The 15,348-nt window shown below is 33.9% G+C and overlaps 1 protein-coding gene across 2 annotated transcripts in view; it reads left to right on the top strand.

The window, feature by feature from the left end:
• LOC115876042 (tetratricopeptide repeat protein 28) overlaps positions 1-14,389 on the top strand; it is a 60,490-nt gene extending 46,101 nt beyond the window's left edge. For both annotated transcript variants that reach the window (XM_030891715.1, XM_030891716.1), the window contains 19 exons: positions 49-252; positions 315-557; positions 611-810; positions 863-1,108; positions 1,163-1,324; positions 1,381-1,529; positions 2,922-3,072; positions 3,135-3,296; positions 3,357-3,510; positions 3,578-3,728; positions 3,787-3,938; positions 3,997-4,218; positions 5,162-5,354; positions 5,795-5,921; positions 5,979-6,191; positions 7,895-8,254; positions 8,307-8,427; positions 9,981-10,185; positions 13,975-14,389. In XM_030891715.1, coding sequence (XP_030747575.1) covers positions 49-252; positions 315-557; positions 611-810; positions 863-1,108; positions 1,163-1,324; positions 1,381-1,529; positions 2,922-3,072; positions 3,135-3,296; positions 3,357-3,510; positions 3,578-3,728; positions 3,787-3,938; positions 3,997-4,218; positions 5,162-5,354; positions 5,795-5,921; positions 5,979-6,191; positions 7,895-8,254; positions 8,307-8,427; positions 9,981-10,185; positions 13,975-14,200 — 3,641 coding nt within the window. In that variant the 3' untranslated portion in view covers positions 14,201-14,389. The remainder of the gene's footprint in view (positions 1-48; positions 253-314; positions 558-610; positions 811-862; positions 1,109-1,162; positions 1,325-1,380; positions 1,530-2,921; positions 3,073-3,134; positions 3,297-3,356; positions 3,511-3,577; positions 3,729-3,786; positions 3,939-3,996; positions 4,219-5,161; positions 5,355-5,794; positions 5,922-5,978; positions 6,192-7,894; positions 8,255-8,306; positions 8,428-9,980; positions 10,186-13,974) is intronic.
• Positions 14,390-15,348: the final 959 nt, after the last annotated feature.

Raw genomic sequence — 15,348 nt, 5'->3', positions numbered from 1 at the left:
TATAGAGTCATTTAGAAAGTCAATTACTTAAACTGAAATTTATTTTAGGAATAGTCAAGTTCCATTCAGCGCCATTGATGGAATCACAAGAATCTGCAGATAACTTTGACAATATTGATCCGGTTCCAAGTGGCACGGGTTTATTAGAGAAATTAGTGATATCAGTGAGAGATAGTCTAGGTTTGGAGTTAAATCCTTGTAGTACAATAGCTGAAGACCAATATGTTGACGATAATGTATCTGAAAGAACAGGTGGGCTATTTTTTACAAAATTGATAAAACTATAATAATTTATAATATTTATGAAATTCTAGGTTTTCTCAGGATGGTAAACAGACAGCATTTGATGAACTCCAGTAACTATTCTTTAAGTTCTCTTTTCTCACTGGGTAGTGTCGGAGGCTCAGTTGCTTCCCTTCAAGGTAGTACCAGATCTAGTTCTAGTGCTCAAGGCTCTACTAGGGTTTCAAGGAGACAACTCTGGAAAGGACCTAGTTGTTTGCATGCTTTGTATACACTACTCTTGCAGCCCTTTGAAGACTATTTGCCATCAAAAAGTAATTATGATTCATTTATTTTTTTAAATATTAATAATGTTATCATTAATTAGGTGCAAGTTCAAAGAATGCGGGTAATAAGAGGGAACTCATATTAGTTCTTGAAGGAGATTTATATTTGGTTCCATTCCCTGTTTTACGATCGGCAAATGAAAATTCCGAATATTTATGCGAAAGGTTTTCTTTATTAGTTGTGCCAAATCTAATGTCCTTAAAATCCGGTAGGACAAGAAAACAAGACACAAATCAAACAGTAAAATAATAATAAAGTCCATTTAGTTATCTTATTAAAAGCTTTATTTTAGGTGCGTAGTCTTATAGTAGGCAATCCAAAATTGCCACCTACTATTACGGATCATTGGGGTTGGAAAGATATCCCTCAAGCTGAACAAGAAGCTACTATGGTAGCGGAGCTCTTACAGTCTCAAGTTCTAGTTGGTAATAATGCTACCAAAGAGCAGGTCTTGACCCAGATTCAAGAGGCAGAATGTGTACACTTTTCCACACATGTATCTTGGAAATTGTCCAGCTTAGTTCTTTGCCCAGCAGAGGTAAAGAGAAGTCAACAATTAAATTATTATATACTTTAAAATATTTGATTTTAGGTATTGGAACAATCACCAACAAAGCGACTTTATATTACTGATAACTCAGAAGAAGATGAGCACAGCGAAGTGTCAATCAGTACCGAGATTCCTCCCCTTTCTGAATTTTTATTGAGTGCTGCAGATATTTTATCTTTAAAATTATCAGCCCGTTTAGTAGTGGTAATATATTTTTTTTTAAATTGTAATGTTTAAATAAAATACCATAAATATATTAGGTGAGCTCATCCCATACCAGAGATCAACAAGGATGGGCTACTTCGGATGGGCTTGTGGCTTTAGTACGAGCACTATTAGCTGCTGGAGCTCAAGCAGTTCTTGTATCATTGTGGCCTGTTCCAGATACAGCTACAAAAATTCTTTTGAGGTATATTATACTACGAGGCATGTTTTTTAAGTAAGTACCGTTTTGGAATTAAAAAAAAAGTGCAAAGATATCGCAATAATTTTATTTTTACATGAAAGCCTGTACCTTAATCTACTTTTCTACATAATTTCCGTGAATATTGAGGCACTTGTCATAAAGTGGCACCAGTTTTTCAATACCCTCCTCATAAAATTCTGCCGCCTGACTGGTTAACCACTGTATGACAACTGTTTTGACTTCGTTATCGTCTTGAAGACGCTGACCGCCCAGGTGTTTCTTCAAGTGCAGAAATAAATGGTAGTCACTGGGCGCCAGATCAGGGCTGTATGGAGGATGATCTAGAGTTTCCCATTTAAAAGATTTGATGAGATCTTTGGTCCGATTAGCCACATGTGGACGGGCATTGTCATGCAGCAAAACAATACCCTTACTCAACTTGCCACGTCTTTTGTTTTCGATTGCACGGCGCATATTGTTCAATGTCTCACAATAAGATGCTGCATTGATTGTCTCATTACGAGGCAGCAACTCCACTAGCAATACTCCTTTTCTGTCCCAAAAAACTGTGCACATGATTTTCTGGGCAGAAATTGTTTGCTTAAACTTCACTGTTTTGGGTGATGATGAATGTCGCCATTCCATGGACTGTTGTTTCGATTCTGGTGTGACGTAGGCCACCCATGTTTCGTCACCAGTAACAATTTTGTCTAAAAAATCTTCACCTTCATTGTGGTACTGCTCAAGGAAAGTCAATGCACTGCCAAACGTTGGGTTTTGTGCAAATCCGTCAACATTTTCGGAACCCAACGTGAACACAATTTCCGAAAATTCAAGTTCTCGGTCACAATGCGATACAAAACACTACGACAACATTGAGGAGAGTAGTCGCACAATGATGAAATTGTAAAGCGTCTGTTTTCTTTCACCTTTTCGTCCACTTTCTGCACCAAATCTTCATTAACGACCGAAGGACGCCCACTCCGTTCTTCATCATGCACATTTGTGTGGCCATCTTTAAATGCTCTCACCCATTTCCTTACCAGTCCATCACTCATAATGTTTTGTCCGTTAACTTCACAGATCTCACGATGAATATCGATCGGTTTTACGCCTTTAGCACGAAGAAATCGTATGACAGCCCGTACTTCAGAATCGGCGGGGCTCACGATTGTCGGAGGCATCTTAAACACTCAATAAACAACGTATACAATGAAGAATCAGACTGTACTGGCGTCTGTGCATAGACAAGAGATGTAGGTAACCAGCGCGCATGCGCGGAACGCCGACCGTAGCGCTGCGGCGGTGGAATCGCAAAACGGTACTTACTTAAAAAATATGCCTCGTATAACATTTGTTTCGTATGTATTTATTATATTGTTTTTCCTCTTTTAGAGCATTTTACTCAGCTTTACTTCAAGGCACCAGAGCAGCAAAAGCCTTAAGTGAAGCAATGCAGACTGTACAACACACAAAACATTTTGCACATCCTGCCAATTGGGCTGGATTTGTTTTGATTGGATTAAACGTGAGGCTATCAAATAAGGTATGTTTCTATAGCTTTACTTAATGAAGTTCTATTAATTACTATTGTTTATCTTGGTTTAGGTTGCCTTAATGGGTCAAGCTTTATGCGAATTATTACAAGTTCCTGATAAATGTAGAGATGCTTTAAGAGTTACTCTCCACTTAGTTGAGAAAAGTTTACAAAGGATTCATAGGGGACAGAAAAATGCAATGTACACCACACAAAAATCAATTGAAAATAAGGTAAATTGTTTGAGAAAATCTTGCCCTTAGCGTTATATTTTTATTGGCTTTGACGTTTAGGTTGGTACTGTGACAGGATGGAAAGAACTACTGATGTCTGTCGGGTTTAGGTTTGAACCAGCCTCCAACGGCATTCCAAGTAGTGTATTTTTTCCTCAATCTGATCCTGATGAAAGGTTGACTCAATGCTCCGCTAGTTTACAGGCATTACTAGGTAAGAGTAATAATTGATAGAGTAATCAAATTAGAACTCTTAATTTACCACTAATTTAATATTTTAGGTCTTACAAGTACCTCCATACAAGCTCTATCAAAACTAACTTCAAATCCTGACGTGGCCGATGATATTATCGCTGTAATTCAAGCAGCACTATCTCAATTTTCTTCCAAATCGTTAGAAAACGATACGGTGGATGTAGCTTTAAATGTCAGGTATTGTTATTATTTGATATTATTTCTATTTATCGAGATATAATAATTATTTTTTTAGGTTATGGAGAGTACCTGGATGTCATGAACTTCTGGCATCGCTTGGTTTTGACCTTTGCGATGTAGGTCAAGATAAAGTAACACTGAGAACTGGAAAACAAGCCAATAAAAGAAATTTACAGTTCACCTTACAAGCCCTATTGGCATTATTTGGTAAGTAGACATTTTTGTTTCTATAAGCCAACTTACAAATTATTTTTTTTATTTACAGACACTCAGGAAGCACCCAAGAGTCTTACTATCGATTCATCTAGCAGTTTAGAATCTCTTCCATCTATCGACAATGATTATCCACACTCTGACAATGAAATATGCTCGACTCCCCAACCGACACCAAAAGTTTTGACAAAGAGAGTTCCACCTCCATTCAGTCGAACAGTCTTGCCACATAAACGACTTGGCGGTGCGTTTACGTCATATGTCAGGAGACGTGGTAAGTTACAAGGATATGCTTAATATTATAAAATATAAAAAATGTCTATACCTATGTGGCGGATTTATCTCTCCAAAAAAATCCTATATGGGTATTTCGCCACTGCACTGCAAGAAAATCTACAAAATAAAATAGTTATTTTTTGTAAACACTTCTGGGCGTTAAACCCAAACGGACACTACTTGTCAGAAGTTATGTTTGCAGTTATACAAATTTGCCTAGCAAAGAAAAAAATGCTTAACGTTTCGGAAAGTTTATCTCTTTCCGTCGTTGGAAGCAAAAAAAAATACAAAGGATAAAGAAAAAGACTATTTAAAATATTTAAATTCAACTATTCGAGAACACCTTACTTTTTTAAAACAGATACGTCTACAAGAAACCGTTGACGTTCTGTTAGGTTAGGTTAGATTAGGTTATAAAATGACATTATATCAAGTTAAACTTTAGAATTAACAATTACTACCTGATAACAATGACTTAATAAGATAAAACCAAAATGCCCCAAACTTTCTGTATGATTATTTTTAAATTTCACATATGTTATGTTTATTTATGTTATGTTCTATAAAATCAAAGAAGCGATTGCCATACATTACTAACATCTACAGATGCATGAGCAATACATTTATTTTTATTAGATTGAATTAAAAAAGCCTCTTTTATTTTTCTTTTAGAGGCTATCGCTTCTTTCATTATAATTTTGGCGTTATTAAAATTTATTCTGTGCCCTGTGTTCTATGAATGCTGACAAATCTTAGATTTGTGAAAATCTCCCTTTCATAAATAATCTTTATGTTCTTTAATTCTAAAATTTAAGGGTCTAGATGTTTCACCAATGTAACATAGTAGTTGTTACATTGCGTTATTAGTGTTAGAGTGTATCTAACACTACTGTGTTAGATCTTACAACAACAATTCTTTTTATTAATTGTATTTTCTCTAGGTGAACCTGATGGCCGAACAGCAAATCCTACAGACGTTAAAACCATGCCGGATATTAAAGTACGTAAAAATAATACTTTATCTCGACCTGGCGGAGGAGAGTCCGATGCAGCCTTTACTCCTAGTCCTCCAGTAGTCATGCAACCAGAAAATACTAGTATAGCTATGTCTCTTGCCCACCAATCACGAATAAGGTGAGTTATGTTTGTTATTAAAAAAATAAATTACTAAAGAAATAACTGATAACATGCGTGTTCTAATATTTCTTTAAATAGATGTAAATTAAGTGAAATGGCATTAAGTGAAAATAAATGGAAATTAATAGTGCAATAGTATTAAATATTCGATATTCAAATTTCGATTTATCCACTAGGTGTACCGCTAATTCCGGCTGCATTTATTGAAGCGATCCGTTTGAACGTAGTGGTGTTAATCTAACGGTACGGTAATTATAATAGGCAATATTACGCTGCATTTTAATATGTCCATAATATGGATATACCGGGTGGTACGTGTATACGAAATATACATTTTTCCCTGGACCCCTCAATTTTAATGCTTCATTTCTCTGGGAGTATTTAAGTGGGAGTAAATATGATTTTCATATTATTTACTACAATATTATTTTTTCAAGATCTCTATATCCACAAACCGACTCCAAAGCAGACCCGATGAGACCCGATAGTTCAAGTTCAGCAAGCTCAGCAACAGATTGGGAGAGTGGCCACGCTACAGTTTTAAGAAGACAAACCCAAAACCAGGTAAAAACAAATGTCTTTAATTTGTTTTGTAAACCAACTAATTCTTGTTTTATCTAGATGCCTCCCTTGCCACCTCCTAGAACAAATAAACCTCTCGTCAACTTGCCACTGTATAATAACCTGCCACCGGGTATGTTTGAGAACAGTTCTGACAGCGAACTAGAAAAAATGGAAGCGAAAATGTTCAGTACTAATCCTCGAGTTAAAATAACATTTAAAAAGTCAAGAAATTCAATGTGCACTCTTGATAGACTAAGTGTAAGAACAGAGGTAAAACACAAACACTTTAGCAATACAGGGTGCTACAAATTCGAGGTACGAGCATTGGTATCTCGGTAACAGTAATAGATACGAACATGGTTAAATTGAAGCAAGGTTGCGCTTTGGGATGTTGACCAAGATGCCATCAAAAAAGTTTTAAAAATGATTGCTAAGTTTTTTGGAAAAAACTCTTTTGAAAAAATTTTTTTCCTGTCGTTACTTTTTAGAAAATCAAAAAACTAGTTGCACATTCTCATAGCCACTTTATTAGGGCTATCTGATAGTATTTTTAGATTTTCAAATTAGCTTATAATTTTTGAGATACAAAGGCGAACTTACTTTTTTTAAATACGGACCTGCATTTTTTATTTCAGATTTTGAAAGAATTCGGTCTCGTGAGTACAATGATTGCCACACTTATTTCTTTTGTTTTGGTATTTGAACACAATTTATTTAAACTAATTTCAAGTCCGGCTCTGTTTTTTTATATTTAATCTATTCATCGTTACAATATTGATAAGCTTTCAAACTTAACAATGACGTGGGGTAAAACATTGAATACGGAAAATCAAATGCAATAAAATAATTTTTATAAATATAATATAATGTAAACAATCAAATCATTTTCCGGGAAGATGGATTGGAAATGGTAGAGTAGTACAATGTCTAGCGAGGTTCCTGCACCTATCGCCAAGGGGCTACATTATTTGATGTCATTTGTAAAAGTAAAATCAATTCATCTCAATATTTACAATAAAGAATACAAAATGCAATCGGAAGTATAAGAAGAAGATATGTTCAAAGAGCTATAAATAAGATTGAACGAAAAATAAATGTGTGCATTATAGAGAGGGTGGTCACCTTTTCGAACATGTAGAGCATTGGAAATTAGTTTGGAGAAGTTGATTTGTTTATAAGTACGATTAATATTATGCATATTATTAGATTGTACACTGAGATTTCAAATTCACAATAAAAAAAGTTTACCTATAATAAATAAAGCTATATAATAGAGCTATAAATAAAATTGAGCGAAAAATAAATTTGCGCAATAGAGAGGGTGGTAACCCTTTCGAACATGCAGAACATTAGAAACTAGTTTGTAGTAGTTGATTTATTTATAATAACTACGATTAATAATATGCATGTTATTAGATCGCACACTGAAATTTCAAATTCAGAAAGCAGAGTCGGACTTGAAATTATTTTAAATAATAATTAAATAGTTTTGCTGCTGTTAAGGTCTCCAAAACAAACAAAAAAAAGTATAAAGTGTGGCATATCATTGTATTCAGGAGACCGATTTCTTTCAAAGCATCAAATAAAAAATGCAGATCCGTATTCAAAAAAATTATGTTGGTCTCTGTAACTCACAAATTATCAGCTAATTTGAAAATCTAAAAATACTATCAGATAGCCCTAATAAAGTGGCTATGAGAATGTGAAATTAGTTTTTTGATTTTCTAAAAATGAACGACAGGAAAAAATAAAATTGATTTTCAACAAAATCAGTTTTTTCCAAAAAACTCAGCAATCCTTGAAATTTTTAAAACGTTTTTGATGGCATCTTGATGAACATTCCAATACGGCAACTTTGCCCCAATTTAACCATGTTCGTATCTATTACGGTTACCGAGATACCAATGCTCGTACCTCGAATTTGTAGCACTCCGTATAATAATATACTATATAAAATAAATTTATGTTTTAAGGTATCTCATCCAACGCCATCAGTACTACTTCAACCGCAGCTGTCAAACAACCGCAAACCAATAACTCTACCGAGCGAGGAAACGCTTCCTTCAAATGAAAGATTGTTATACTTTTCACCAAACGAATCAGACACAACAGCAACTCTATCATCTTTGGTATCTATGGCAACAACTGCTGTAGGAGTACCATTAACAACTACAGTAGGAGCAACTGGTGAAGGCGATGATCCGGAGTTGGTCGGTACGAAATCGGATGCAACAGTTGGGATTAAATCAAATAGCGCGGCTGCACTCCACGACACAATTTTGGCAACTCAGTTGAGGCACATAAACCGAGAAATGACGCCTACAATATCTGAGGTAAAATAAAACTATTAAATCTGAGTAGTTTTATTCAAGGTGTAACTTTTAGGTGTATCATGAACGAAATATTGGTCTAGGATTAGCACCGCCATTATCTAAGTTGTTGTTAAATCAATCTAATAGTTCTGCTCCAAAAACCGACAACACTGTATTGGAGAAGATTACTTTAGGTAAGCGTAATAATAATTCTCCAAAACATTTTAACATGTTTAGTTAGGTTAGATTATCTTGTATCAAATACACTCACCAGCACGAAAAACGGACACCTTAAAATTTTCATATATTTTAAAGTTTTATATATTGTGTTCCAGTCAACGACTAAAGAATATAAGGACATGTAACGCCCATATACGGGCTGCAGCAGAATTTGTGACCTTAGGCGCCATTCTTTTGATGGCAACGAATGAGTCATCAGCTGGTCACCAGCGACAATTTTAGCGATTTCTAATAGTTTGTGTGTAGTGAACTTTGTATAAACTTTATTACAATGGTGATTAATTGTTCAGCTTTCAAGTGTAAAAGCAGCAGCGATAAGAAAGAGCCAGGAGTTGCATTTCATAGGTAAATAAACAGTCCGCTCCACCTTTTTAGCGGTTTCTTAGTTTTCTTATTGAATTCGATAATTACTTTTCTGATATTATATGTACTTGATGTGTGCTATACGTCGATACTAGTTTTGTACCTTTTGTTAACATTCTAATACGTTTTTTTCGTAATTAATTAGTATGATTCCACCGTATGCACCATAGGCGTAGTCAAAACATTTATCAAAAAATATAAATATCTCTTCAAACAGCTGGGTTAAGAAAAATATGTGCCACGACACTGTTTGGTGACATCATCACAATTTGCTCTCGGGTGTTACTTGTCCTTGGATTCTTTAGTCATTGGTTCCAGTGGACCGATTTTGATGATGTTTTTAGCAATTTGTAGCTAAATTATTTTACTTTTTAGTATCTCTTTCTAAATTAAAAACAAAAGTTGCCATCTATAAATTATACAAAGGAAAACAAAATTAAAATAATTTTTTAAAATAATTTTGTCCTCTAGGTGTATCATTTTTTCGAATTTGTTTATTAAAACCATGCCTTTAATCTTGGTTCTAGTAAACAGACTTATAAAGTAGTGTTCATGCTCATGATTTATGTAATGTCACTTTCTTTGAAAAATCATATTATTATTGTCTGTTGGGCAGCTCTAGCCAACTCTAGCGGATATGGTTTTAGGTCCAAAAGTTGATCTCTACCATGATCAATAATTAAAGCAGCAATAGTTCATCATTAGAACTTAAAACCATATCTACTAGAGTAAACATCAATATAATAATATGGCTTTTCAATGACAGTGACATTACAAAAACAATAAATACTATTTTATAAGTGTGTTGATGAGAATCAACAAAAATCAGTGCTAAAATTGCGGTAAATTGTTACTGTCTTTTTTAAAAGCAAATATCTCCATTAAAAATAAAGCTATTGAGATGAATCAAAAAACAAACTATCGAGAAAAGACGTACCTAGATAATAAAATGATTTGTATATTCCTTGCTTTGTTAACATATTCCACAGTGTTCTTCAAACTTTCACCAAAATATCAACATTTTGTTTTCCCTCGTATAATGATGACAGATTTCATTTTTAATTTAGAACACAATTTAGAAAAAGATGCTGAAAAGTCAAATAACATCATGATAACATCTTTATAACAGTCATTTTTACTATAGGTATATTAGACGACGAAGATATAAGCAACGAAGTGAATGGATCAAACTGCCAAAGGTGTAAGATGGAAAGATGTACTTGCCAAAAATCTAAATCATCCAAACCATGGTTAACTGAAAATGCAAGTGCTATTCAGCAAATTCAAAGTTCCGACCTCACGACAGCTGATATTTTAGAAAGGGAAGTGAAAAATAAGAAAGTCTTAAAGTAAGTAAAATTCAGAACTACCATAAATATCATACTAAGGGCTGGCAAAGGTTAGTCTTGGGTCGAGATTTCCGTATGTAAGAAGAGTACAATGCGTTTATAATGTACTGAACAAAGAGAGGACAGTAAACACGTTGCCAAACGTATGAAATAAACCGAGAAACTGTGCACATCGCTAAGAGACGTGGAAGGGGATATAGCAGATTTGAGAAGTGTCTAGCTCTAGCAGTCAACTTTTAAGCTTGACCAATCAGGTTTGTTAGCGTGGTTATTTGAAGTGTGTTAATTCATTTGTGTTTGTCAAAAACTCTAACGTGATTGGTCGGGCTTAATAGTTGCCTGCTAGGGCTAGACACAAGTCAGATTTGTCGCAGTTGACCGGTCGACCCAATCAATACCTCTGTCAGTACTTAAAGTTCTAGGGAAAGGTGTACGTCATGCGTTCAGCTTCACGATTTAATTACGTCTCGTGATACTTAATTTGTTTATATTTATTAACCAGTCGTTGTAATTTTCCCTTTAGCTTGAATTTATTGAGTGCAAGCTAGAAACACTTGCATTTTTGGTAAAAATAAGTGGAATTGAGTGGGTGTTCGATAGTGGTCGCGCTATTAGAACTCTGAATTCAAAAATCGATATCTCGAAATCTATTAGAAATAATAGATTGTAGTTTTTTCAAGAATTTTGTTAATATTTCCGCTGTATTTTCTTTGTAGACAGTATGTGAAAATCTTTATTAATAAAAAAATTACACGATTGCTGAAAATTCCTATGCTCTAAAAGTAAATGGATGGATTGTTTACAACTTTTGAATGGAAAAAACAACCTTATCGAATTTTTCTTATATAAACATATTATAAAATATCCGATCTTGAAAATAAAAAAAAGTTTCAATATCGAAAGTGGTTCTCGAGTTATGGGTTGTTATGTGTTAAAAAGTTGAGTTTTTAAATTATCGCGATTACTGACGTTTTCTCGTTATAAAAAAATGACACCTTAACGATATCCTTATAATTCCATTTCAGATGCTCAGAAACATGTCTAATGATTTTATCTAGTTATCTCTTGAAAAAAAAGTCGTTTCGAAAAGAAAGGCGTACCGGCAACGCCGCAACAGCACACCGTCGCATTTCTCGCACTCTGACTTAATAAGAGCCCTATGCGATTTACTTCCAGACATGTAAATGCCGACCCAAAAGTAACAGTTGCCAGCACGGTATATGTCCTTATATTTGTCGTAATTGGTCAAATATTGTTTATTCATATACATTTTTGTATTAGGATTATAGTTTTTATAAGCCAATATGCCATACATTTTTTTTTGACAATGAGTTTGCCAGAAAGTAAGTTTGCCAGAATTGGTGTAAAAATGAGACATTTCCCAAAACTTTTTTATCTTAAATCATTATCAGTATCATCATCATTCTCAGCTTATTCAACCATTTCCAATTATGGTGTAGCCTCCCTCACATATTTAGATACTCTCTTTGTAGTTGGGCCCATTGTTGTCTATTGTTGGCTATGCGGGCCCAAGTTATCCCTGCTAATTTCCTAATATCATGGTTCCATCTCAAGTTTGGTCTTCCTCTAAGTCTCTTAGTTCCTCTAATTTTTGTGGTCCATCTGTTGTCCATCCTTCTTGCCAGGTGTCCTGCCCATTGCCACTTGAGGGATTTGATTCTGTGGATTGCATCTATTACCTGGATCTTTTGTCGTATCCACTCTATTCTTTTACGGTCTCTCCTGGTTATTCCCAGCATATTTAGTTCCGTTGAGCGTTGTACGACCTGCAGTTTCCTTATAATGTCCGTTTTAAGTGTCCAGGTCTCGCATACATAGGTCTTGACTTATTTTCTTAGTTACAAACATTTAAATAAAAAAAAATCTTTTATAAAAGGCATTTGGTCCTGCATTTGGTTGTAACGAAACTATTGTAAAAGTAGAAATATACCAAAAGTATCCTTAAAAAAGCCCGTATGCAGAAGAGTGTGTTTCACATTTAACCATAAAAAGTCCAAAAAATAAACATGAGAAAAGAAGCGACATCACAAAGTACATTCACAAGTACAGTCAGACATCACAGTACATCACAAGTACATTCACAAGTACACAAGACATCACAGTACAGTCACAAAAAACACGTTTTTGTTTTTGCCCTGCTTTTGTTTATATTAATTGCTGTAGTGAAAATTAGAGTAGAAGGATAGAAATTAAACCTAGAAATTTATCTTTTTTATTAGTATAACTCAAATAAACAAAATCTAAACTTATTGACAACACCTATGTATAATTCAATCAAATACAGTAAAATTATACCGTTGCAAGACATTTATAAACTGAAAGTGTAAAACAATAATTATATTTAATTAAAAATGAAAAAGAAAATATGTACCTACTTAATAAGTGACATTGAAATATTAATAGTGCTACTTAAAGAGTGGAAAAGAGTTCTTAAAAGTTGGTTATAAGGTTATATGGCTTAAATCATATCTTGGCAACAGAAGACAGCTTGTGAGGATTGATACGTCTATGTCGTCTTGTAAGCCTATAGAATGTGGTGTCCCTCAGCGTTCCGTACTTGGCCCTATTTTGTTTCTGGTGTTTATCAACGACATTGCAATTCTAGATATTAGCGGTGAAATCTGCCTCTTTGCGGACGATACTAGTTTTACTTGGAGCGGCCTAGATGTTACGGCACTATATAATACTATAACCATTAAATCTTGGTGCGATACTAATCTCCTATGCATCAACCTTTCAAAAACTAAAGTTTTGTTATATAAAAATACTATACAACCTTTTGTATTTAATAACACCACTATTGACGTCGTGGACTCTGTGAAATCAAGGGACTTGTTGTAGACAACTCGTTAAAATGGGACTTGCACATATCGAAGCTTTATCACAGAAACTAAGCGCTGCCTGTTTTGAGCTAAGATCAGTTTCTAAGGAACTTAACTTATCAACCTCTAGAATAGTCTAATATGGCCTTTTTGAGTCGCATCTTCGTTATGCCCTTCCATTCTGGGGTACTTGCTGCGCCACAAAATTTGATCGTATTTTCAAACTTCAAAAGAGAGCAGTTCGATATTTATTGGGACTGAACAGTAGTAACTCACTGCCAGAATTTCTTTAAAAATTTCAAAATACTGACTCTTCCTTCCTTATTCATTTTTGAATCCGTTTGCTTAATCCGCAAGCACATATCGTGGCCATCTCACAATCGAAAGGCCATCACACAACTATCCACTTAGGAACCAAACCCCGAGCTCAGAACTAGTTAAAGGCTCAATACTGTACAATGCCAAAAAAATGTACAATCATCTGCCTGTGAATATCAAGTCACTTTCATTCTTTCCCGCATTTCGCAAAGCTCTGAAATCATACTTACTGGAGAGAGCCCTATATGCGGGGTAAACGACTTTTTTGTTGATGTTTAATCATGAACAATTTTGAATTTTAAAATCATCTCACACACTGGTTAAAGGTCTAGTATTTAATATTTTCTAACTCTTAGATGATTATATCCATTTACAATTTTCCTATTGAAAATTTTTATTGATACGCCTGTGTTCTACAATATCCATGTATGTTTTTTTTTGTAATTTTAATGACATTTTAATTTTTTTTTGAATTGATTTGTATTGTATGATACTTTTTATTATTTGTATATTTTTTTGTGCTTTTGTTTGTTTTGTAAATGCTTTGTCAATGAGGCTATTTTGGCTTTTTGTACAATAAAGCGTTGTTTTTTTATTTAGAGTTTATATAAACATATTATTGTTCTAGAGCCGATCAAAGGAAGAAAGATGAACACGAACCCAAACGACTGTCTCCTTTTTCTGAAATGTCCCGTAGAGACGAAGGTGATGGCAGAAGTATAGCTGATTCAACATCCTCCAGCTACAAGAACACTCAATTTTTAACCTATCACGGAGCTGACAAAACGAAAAGCAAATCCAGTGCGAAAATTCGAACGATACCCAAGCAGAGACAGCGAAATACACAAAACTAGAAGGAAATTAGTACAACCCATATCTGTAAGAAAAAAGAAAATTAGTGGAACAGGGTGTTATTTAATTATATATTCTTTACTAAGAAAATTCGACTGAATATACAAAAGTAAACTAATATTTTAGATAGAGCATATATGTGTATATGTATTTTGAGATATTTAATTTTCATTTAAAAAAATAAATGTATATTTTAGGAACAAGAATTTAAAAAACTCTATGTACTTTATATTAGAATTAATTATTATATGAAAAAATATTTTTTTAAAAATTGCAATAATTATGTACACTCAGATGCAAAAAAAACGCAACGGAGAAAATTTTGGTCAAATTTAAAGTGTTATATTTTTGTTATTTTTAGCCCCATTTTTATGAATTTTTTAGCAAGCTGTATATAATTATATCAACTTAATAAATTAATTCGTATACTCAGTTTTTTTTATACACTTTAGTATTTGGCATATTATACAGGGTTACTTCGAAGAGTTGTTTTTTACTCTAATTTTAAAACACCCTGTGCAATAATTTCGCATGTCAATTTTCCTAAATTTTCATTTTACGGTCAGAACCATGTCTCCTGAGCATTTTGTTTTTTGGATCATGTCAATACATACTTTGGTTAATTTTTAAGAGCGACATGAACTCGCCACCAACAATTTGCAATTTTTTTCAATTATCATTTCTTTTTGAAGTTATTTTTCAAAAGAACAAGGCGGTTTTGATGATTATTGTGAACTACACACTACTCTGAACTGCCCATCATGTTCGACGTTTGGGAAATGTTTGGTAAAAGGGTTAGAGGTCGCGAAGCGTTACCAGCTTCATTAAGTCAACTTCACTTGGTCCTTAGAAGAAGAATAGGAAAACATAAAACAATATGATAAATGCAGCCTCAATGACAGTATGAAGGGACGTATACAGGCCGTTATAGCAGCCAAGGGAGGCAATTCAAAGTATTAGGGTATTTTTTACAGTTTTTGTTTTCGTTTTGTATACTTGAGTATTACAGATTTTTTCTTTAATATCGTTAGTTCTGTTATCGTTATTAATGTTTATTAAAACCCGGACTGTATCGTTAGTTTTTAACGTTTTTGACGTTTTTTAATTTAGTATAGAGTATCCAATGCAGCTTAATATGACGTCACGACAA

Source organism: Sitophilus oryzae, unplaced genomic scaffold (genome assembly GCF_002938485.1).
Source record: "Sitophilus oryzae breed Bouriz unplaced genomic scaffold, Soryzae_2.0 scaffold_1396_pilon_pilon, whole genome shotgun sequence".
Lineage (NCBI taxonomy): Eukaryota > Metazoa > Arthropoda > Insecta > Coleoptera > Curculionidae > Sitophilus > Sitophilus oryzae.
The sequence above is the reverse complement of the archived record's forward strand: the minus strand, read 5'-3'. Positions and strand labels throughout refer to the sequence as shown.